Source organism: Austrofundulus limnaeus, unplaced genomic scaffold, assembly GCF_001266775.1.
Source record: "Austrofundulus limnaeus strain Quisiro unplaced genomic scaffold, Austrofundulus_limnaeus-1.0 Scaffold2162, whole genome shotgun sequence".
Taxonomy (NCBI): Eukaryota; Metazoa; Chordata; class Actinopteri; order Cyprinodontiformes; family Rivulidae; genus Austrofundulus; species Austrofundulus limnaeus.
Genome location: NW_013954564.1, coordinates 16,134 through 24,545, shown reverse-complemented (window position 1 = coordinate 24,545; position 8,412 = coordinate 16,134). Strand labels below are relative to the sequence as shown.

General features: G+C 39.1%; 1 protein-coding gene across 1 annotated transcript in view; it reads left to right on the top strand.

The window, feature by feature from the left end:
• Nucleotides 1-147: 147 nt before the first annotated feature.
• Nucleotides 148-8,412, top strand: part of capn10 (calpain 10) — an 11,321-nt gene continuing 3,056 nt past the window's right edge. Inside the window, exons 1-11 of the mRNA XM_014034546.1 lie at nucleotides 148-405; nucleotides 1,106-1,326; nucleotides 1,847-1,978; nucleotides 2,061-2,257; nucleotides 2,370-2,599; nucleotides 2,680-2,821; nucleotides 3,931-4,097; nucleotides 4,689-4,942; nucleotides 5,015-5,217; nucleotides 6,672-6,927; nucleotides 7,161-7,354. Of these exons, the coding sequence (XP_013890000.1) occupies nucleotides 1,183-1,326; nucleotides 1,847-1,978; nucleotides 2,061-2,257; nucleotides 2,370-2,599; nucleotides 2,680-2,821; nucleotides 3,931-4,097; nucleotides 4,689-4,942; nucleotides 5,015-5,217; nucleotides 6,672-6,927; nucleotides 7,161-7,354 (1,919 nt within the window). The 5' untranslated portion in view covers nucleotides 148-405; nucleotides 1,106-1,182. The remainder of the gene's footprint in view (nucleotides 406-1,105; nucleotides 1,327-1,846; nucleotides 1,979-2,060; nucleotides 2,258-2,369; nucleotides 2,600-2,679; nucleotides 2,822-3,930; nucleotides 4,098-4,688; nucleotides 4,943-5,014; nucleotides 5,218-6,671; nucleotides 6,928-7,160; nucleotides 7,355-8,412) is intronic.

The window sequence follows — 8,412 nt, the reverse complement described above, 5'->3', positions numbered from 1 at the left end:
TATATATATATATAACTCCTAAACCTGGATTAATTGTAATTGTGCACGTTTACAAAGGTGCAAATTGAATATTTTTACATGCATTTATTACTACTCAGTGACTTGACTGCAGAGCCYCCTGCGGGCTAACAGCGCCCCGGAAGGATGTCCTGCTACATGTCCCAACCAGAACACACATTACTTTCCCCTTCGTAGCAGTGAAACACATGCGGTCGGAATACAAACCTTACTCATAACAAAAGATGTGTCAAACGTACAAGAAGTCGCTGCGGTCACGGTTGTGAAACCATGACAAGATGAGAAGACACGGAAAAGCTAGGTTTGCCGTGGATTTAGCACATGCTAGCTGATGCTAACTAAGCTAGCTGTGTAAGCTAACGATGGGAAAGATGCTTGAAAGACGAGGTAAGATACAGTAAACACATTAAAACCACATGGTGACCAGCTCTGTACAGCTCGGAACACCAGTAGTTATTTAGTTTTTGTGTACACGTTGTTGTGTCACAGGGAGTGAGAGTGTTTGCATTTTAAAAACACAATTTTATATAAAGCGCTGTGTGTTGTTGAGGGAGGGCAAAACAATTCAGTGTTTCCATTCAGTTTAAAATAATATGGGGAAAGTGAGTACTTGTTCAGTTCTGTTTCCAGGCGTGGATAAATATGTAAAATTGTTTCCAGACCCCTCAACCCCACCTCTCAGATGTGAAAAAAATTAAAATGTGGATTTCTAAATAATAATTTGGCCATCTGGAATGCTTTTATACATTATAAACTATAAATAGAACATGCAAATCACATAGCACAAAATTAGCCAAAACCTCAAAACGTAAATGCAGCTTTTTATATTTAACTCAAACTAACTAAACAACATAATATGTTGTATTGTAGAAGATGTGAGCTGTGCTTAAATTCAACACAGCCAGTTTAGAGCAAATGTACTTAGGCTGCAAAAAATATCCTTAAAATCAACAGAAAATTTGGGAGAGTTTAAGTCTGGGAAAAGTCTGAAATTTAGCAATGTGAAGGAACTGTGCAAATAGCTTTCTGTGTTAAACCAAACACACACCTTCACCATTATATAACAGAAGTGACATTTTCTTTTTAGTCGGACCACAGATGTGCAGTACGTGAGTCTGACGAGGATGGTGATCGCGTGCTGAGGTCAGCAGACATCCAGGAGCCATGAAAGAAGAAGGCGGGACCGAGCGTTTGGMTGCAGCTCTGTTCGAGGACTCGGATTTTCCCTGCACGGACTCGTCCCTGTTCTCTGACAGCACCACGCCCCTCGCCAAACTGCAGGGAGAGATCGCCTGGCGACGCCCACAGGTCAGTGACCACGGGGGGCGAACTGGMAATGTTTCTGGAAAGTCCCTGTGACGTAGATGTTTTAGATTATTTACATTGTGTTGGAAGTCACATGTTGACKTGCCCAGGTGAACACGGCAGGAAAATTTCACATCAGGTGGTTAAACCGATGATGAAAGATTGTTATGAAAACAAAACATGAAACGGGTAAGTAAATATCTGTGTTTGTGTTTTACACTACGAAAGAATTTTAGTTGAGTCAACACATTTGGGTCATTTAAGGAATTAAATCTTTATTTGTACGTTTTAAAGTTTTTTTGATTGAATTTTTTTATTTGAGAAAAAGGGGCTGAAATCATAAGATATTTTTCTTCTGCTACCTTTCATTTAATTTATGATTTTTTTGTTGAATTTATGTTGTTTTGTTTTAAAAGAATAAACTTCATAAATAAGAAAAAAATAAATAAGAAATTTAAACCACTGAGAATAAGATTCATCAGGTTCTTTTTCGGTCAGTAAGACTTTATTTTCACGTTTGAAGGAGATCTGCCAGTCGCCGATTCTCTTCCCTCCAAACATCAACATGGCTCATGCAAAACAAGGTCTGCTGGGAGACTGCTGGTTTCTCTGTGCCTCCAGTGTCCTGCTTAAAAACCAACATCTTTTAAACAAGGTACACAAACTTCAGCATTTCCTTTTTGTGTGAGTTTTTTTTTTTACACTTTGCTCACCCTGTCCCTGTATGGTTTTTAAAGGTGTTTCCTGCAGATCAGCCTCTGTGGGGAAACAGCAGATACAGAGGCTGCTTTAGGTTTTGCTTCTGGCAACATGGGAACTGGACAGAGGTGACCATCGACGACCGCCTGCCCTGCATCAATTCCACCCTCTGCTTCTCACACTGCCACTCCCCCTCAGCCTTTTGGATAGCCCTGTTGGAGAAAGCTTATGCCAAGTATGTGGAATTTCCTTGTTTCTGTATCTGAGTTAAATCTATTGTCCCACGGTTTTCTGAACATCGTGTTTATCAAAGTTGAAATGTCATGACCGTTGAAACTTTCCCTCAGGCTTCACGGWTCATATGAGCACTTGTGGGCGGGGCAGGTGGCGGAGGCCCTGGTGGATTTGACCGGTGGCGTGGCTGAGCYCTGGAGCCTGGGCGGCTTTGGCTCAGAGGAGCAGCAGCGAACAGAGCAGGACAGTGATCAAGTCCAGAGGAAAAAGCTGGACCTGAATCTTCTGTCCCACGTGAAGGATGACTGTGCGCTGAGCTGTTCCACCCACGGTGCCCCTGGAGGTTGGGATAGTGTTCCCTTGTAGATAATCAAACGAATGATCCCCAGCTGAACCACTCACTGACATTCTTACTTGATTTAGGACTCAGTGAGACGGGTCAGTACCATGCTCTGACAGTGATGGAGTGGCTGGATGTGAAGAAGGTGTCAGGGAGCGAGGTGCGGCTGCTCAGGATCAGAAACCCGTGGGGTCGATGCTGCTGGGGTGGTGCTTGGACTTGGAGGTAAACGTGTCGTGGACAAGATTCAAAATAAGAGAAGTTTTGTTCTAGACTTTAACAAATATAAGTCATTTTAAAAAATGAATCAAAAAGTTAGGAAAAAGTAGGAAACCCTGCTCAGTTACATCACAGGTTGACTTTGAGGAAGAACCATGAAGCTGAACCTTATCCACTCAGGATGCAGTCAAGTTTTTCAAGCTGCTATGTCATCTCATCTGAATTTTTGTTTTTTTCTAAAACAGATCATGAGGGGTTAATTTATATTCAGTGAAACAGAGAAGGCTTTTACTGGATCACCTAATGCTCAGTCCTACCCTGAAAAAACCACTTTAACCACAGTATTTTATGTTTGAAAAGTTATTGAGACACATCTTGTTACATTTTCTTCCCAACATTGTGCTTAAAAACCTGCAAGACAGCCATGAATTTCTGTTATAAATTATTTCTAGAAATTATTTTAACATTTCTGGAAGAAGTAAAAAGAAGTTTAATTACACATAACTTTAAAAATGTACTATTTTTACAATAGATAAAAAAACAAAAACAGTTAAAGCATTGATTGWTAGAAAACATTAGCATACATAACCCAGCCAGTTAAACATTTATTTTGCATATTTTAGCAGATGGTAGAAATATTTGCAGAAAAAGGGTGAAATGTCATTATGTTCAAATTATAATCATGTTATTGTTAGTTTTTTCTGAAAGAGTGCTCTTCATATTATTGAGATACATGAGAGGAAGCCATAAAGTCCAAGATGTTTTCATCAGCACCAGAAAAGCTGAAACCTCTTAAACACCAATACTGACACTTCTCAAACAAACAAACTATAGAGCGATGATTAAAAAATACACTCATACATTTAGTTATACAAATGTTACAAAGTAAAAAAAACCTCTTAATATTCTGTATAAACTGCTGTATCTTAGTTTTTTCAAAAGTCTCTGTATTTGTCTTTAAGTTGTTTCAACACTTGATAATCAAATTATAAATTAAACCTCTTTTTCAAACCTCATTTTGATTTAATGTTAATTTATAAAACTTTAGATTTGATTTTGTTTACATATGTTTGTGCAGCTGTAGTTAACTTTTTTTTTCCCACTGGGTCCTGCAGTGGTGTCGGTTGGAGCTCTCTCGACTCAGATTGCGCCGCGGACCTAAAATCCAGGCTGGCAGAGGGCGAATTCTGGTTGGATGAGGCTGAGTTTATGTCCCAGTTTGATGACATCACAGTGGGATTTCCCATCAGTGATGAGGGACACTTGAAGAGCATTTACACAGGTTATTTCACTAAACTGGCTTTTTACTTTTAGCAGCAAAAAACTCCGTAATGACTTTGAGGAGATTATTGTTTTTTTTTCTGGAAAGGAACAAACGGTTCACAGGTCTCTGTAAACCACTGATTGATATTTTTCAGCAGCTGTGAATCTTATATGTTTCTTTTTAGCTCACAAAAGACAAATAGACACAGTTAAAACTTCTGCCAGTGATAATAAATGTAAGCCAACGTTAAGTGTCAAAGTTAGCTCAAAAACACTTTGTAAGCGAAAAGTCTTAGTTAATAATTGAAACTAGACGTGTAGATGTAGCTGTTTATAACCAGATAAAATAAAAGTTCATATTCACCGCAGACGGACCAAATATATGTTGCAGGTTTTATTATAAGTCCAACTTAAATGTCTAGAAGTGAAATATGTAGGAGTGCAGATATAATTCAAATGTTTCACAGCTGAAGTATCAAAAGGAGATACAGAGAAAAATACATAAACCTGTAATAAAGGAATAATTAAAAATAGTCACACGGATAGATTCTTATTTTTTTATCACCTTTTAAAAAATATATTTTATACTTGCTATGTCGTCCTCCATCAGGAAATCTTCTCACACACAACCATCAGCTGGCCGGGCGGTGGATAAAAGGGTACTCTGCTGGCGGTAGCCGAAACTCCAGCAGCTACAGCAGTAATCCCAAGTTTTGGCTCAAAGTGTGTGAGAGAGGAGAGGTACTGATGTCCTTACTGCAGCATCGAAAATGGAGAAACAGGAAAAACGCACAAATGTCACTGGAGGCCGGCGGGAACACGAAGCACCAGCACTACCAAGCTATTGCTCTGCACATGTGGAAGGTCTGTGCCATCATTTATATGAAGCGAATGATGGCGTGTTCCTGTGTTAACTTTCACACGTATTCTCTGCAGGTGGACAAGAAGCGTTTTAATCTGAGTCGTACGTTGAACAAACTACCTTTTTGTTCTACTCACTGCCATGCCTATGAGAGGGAGGTGGTCCTCAGCAGGCACCTGGATCCTGGGTACTACCTTCTTATTCCCAGCACCTACCAGCCAGGAGCTGAGACCTGCTTCCTGATCCGGGTCTTTTCCTCCTCCTCCACATCACTCAGGTGAGACTTGATGGGACGACAGTGTGCGTGAAATTTCAACTCGTACTTTTGGAAAGCTGTTTATGCTACAACCCCTTTTCCAGTGAAGTTAGGACGTTGTGTAAAACATGATCTCTTGAAAAAGAGATTTTTAATCTCAATGACATCTATAGATGACCTGGTTAAATAAAGGTTGAAATTAATAAAAACAAAATAGTTAATCATGGCTGGAAGACTGCCAAAAAATGAAAACGACTTCTAAACACCTTGGTAGATGTCGTCTTTGTTTTATACGACAAGATTTCTTTAAATTATTATTATGACAATAAAGTCATAATTTTACGAGTTTAAAGTCATAATTTTATGAGAATAAAGTCATAATATTACGAGAATAAATTCATAATTTTACGAGATTAAAGTCATAATATTATGAGAATAGTCATAATATTGCGAGAATAAAGTCATAATTTTACGAGAATAAAGTCATAATATGAGATTAAAGTCATAATACGAGAATAAAATCACAATTTTACGAGAATAAAGTTGTAATATTACGAGAAAGAAAGTCATAATATTATGAAAAAATAGTCATAATCTTACATGACGTGTCCATTTTCCGTTCCTCGTTTCCTCCTTGTTTTCCAACACCTTCTGTGTACAGCCATGTCTGTGTTTATAATGTAGCCCACGATGACTTGGGTCACTGTTAGATTAATATGCTTTCATCCAAATTAGCTGACGATTAAATCTGTCAATGCATGCTTCAGTTTATCATATAGTCGTTTGCACAATTTCCAAGTCCTGCTACTGATAATTTGATACTAATGTGCTAAAAGATTAACTATTTATTTTAAGCAATAAAGAACAACTTGACAAGTTGCTCAACATTCCTCATTTTAATGCTGTGGAAACTGCATACTTTTTCGTGTAGAGTATAGTATTACGACTTTAATTTTAGAATGTTATGCCTTTTAATATTGTGACTTTAATCTCATGATGTTATAACTTTATTCTTATAATATTATGACTTTAATCTCATAATGTTACAACTTTATTCTCATAGTATTATGACTTTATTTCCATATGATTTTAATGTCGTAATATTATGACTTTATTCTCGTAATTTAAAAAAAAAAAATCTTCTTGTGTGGCCCTAGTACTCCGTCCTAGCTTTAGCTATTAAAATAAATAAATAAAAAATTTTAAAACAAATAAACAAAAAAAAACCCTACCACCTTATTTGTTTTTTCTTGTTTAATTTTAAAACAGAAATGCGAAAGAATGAACTGTACATTGATTTTTGTGGAAACAGGAAAATGTTAAGCAACTGTTTTAATTTGGCAAAATCAGTAAATAAAACCAGATGTTACCCCTCACATTATTTCACAGGTCATAGATTTTCCTTGTGTTAGATGTCTTTATATCTCGTGTTTACTATTTTTCCCACTATATAATACAGTTATTATTGTCCTCAGTGCCCTGAAAAGCCCAGCATCCTCACTGCCACTGACAGCAGATGGCGAGTGGGAGACCACTTCCTTCTGTGGCTCATGGGTGGAGGGAAGGACGGCCGGAGGAAGCAGGAACTTCCTGTCCCACTGGCGGAACCCCTGCTTCCCTTTCACAGTGTCCGATGAGTCAGATGTGACGTCTGGAGTTAACGTGAGGATTACTCTGCACCAGAGCCGCCCTGACAACGATCTGCTGCCGATTGGTTTCCATGTTTATAAGGTCAGCACTGTGTAGGGGAAGAGGGACATTACTAATTTAAAATGGGGACATTTTGTTCTGTTTTGATTTTATGTGGTTGTTTTAACACTGAAACTTGCTTATATTAGCTGATTGTGTGAGCATCACAGCTGTAACAAACTGGAGGAAATTTAAAGTCATCATGTTGAATCTCTCAGGATGAGTCATAGCTTCCATTTGAGTTTGAAGCATCTGATTTGTATCGATGTGCACAGGTACCTGGTGGGGTATCGGAGCAGATGACAGTCAAAGAGGGCGATCCTGTGGCCAGTTGCATCCCCCACTGTTACACGCAGGACGTCAGCCTGGCCTGCACGCTTCCTCCTGGATCCTACACCTTAGTGCCGTCCACTTATCAGCCGGACTGCTCGGCAAACTTCACCCTCAGCCTGACTCGAAGAATACACAGGTTTGATTCTCATTTTCCTGTGTTGACGTCATTTATAGTATAGTGTTGTGGTGACGACAGGCCAGACGATGGCTGTGTCTCAGTTCAGGGGTCGCAACCCACATAGACCACGGCCTGCGAAGGCCACAGACTTCACAGTCTGAAACGGTCTAGTCTTCGGATGACATACACTATATTGCCAAAAGTATTGGCTCACCTGCATTGACTCACATAATGAGCTTAAGTGACATCCCATTCCTAATCCATAGGGTTCAATATGACATTGGTCCACTGCAGCTAGAACAGCTTCAACTCTTCTGAAGGCTGTCCACAAGGTTTAGGAGTTTGTTTATGGAGATTTTTGACCATTTTTCCAGAAGCACATTTGTGAGGTCAAGGGATGGGTACCGAATTCGATACTTTTTTAAGTACAGACCTAATTCTGTCGTTACTACCGAGAACCTATTCACGTAACATCAAACGGTACCATGTTTCAGAACCTAAACGCATCATTGCGACCGTATTGGCGTAAGAGTGGTGAGTTTTCCATGCTTGTCCTGAARGCAGCATTGRGACCGTATTGGKGTAAGAGTGGTGAGTTTTCCATGCTTGTCCTGAACGAAGAGCTCGGTCTGATCGTAGTTTGAAAGCCTCGCAGCTCCTAAACTCTTCAAACAGACCGCCTCTGAATTATCTGGTGGATTAATTATCTTGTGAGCACGACGTTCGCTTGCTCAAAATAAATAAAGTACCGCCACTTTCTTTATTGTATCCACCATTAAACAGAGACCGGCAGAGGAAAACAACAGAGGCACTTCCTGACAGTCCGAACGTGTCTGACCTAAAGAGCACAAGCAGCCAGCTTTAAAGTGTTGGACGTGTTTTGGATGCTCAAAACYTAGCTTGAATACCTTTTATTTACTTTAACTCCATCCTCTTTTGTTTATTTGATTTAAACTTATTTGCCTTCCATGGACCTCCATCACACAATTTTTCTAGCGGGGAAATGAAATCAATAGAAATACGTGAAGCTGAATTTTAATTTGTGCAATAAGACAAAACAGTCTTGTTGTTTTCAA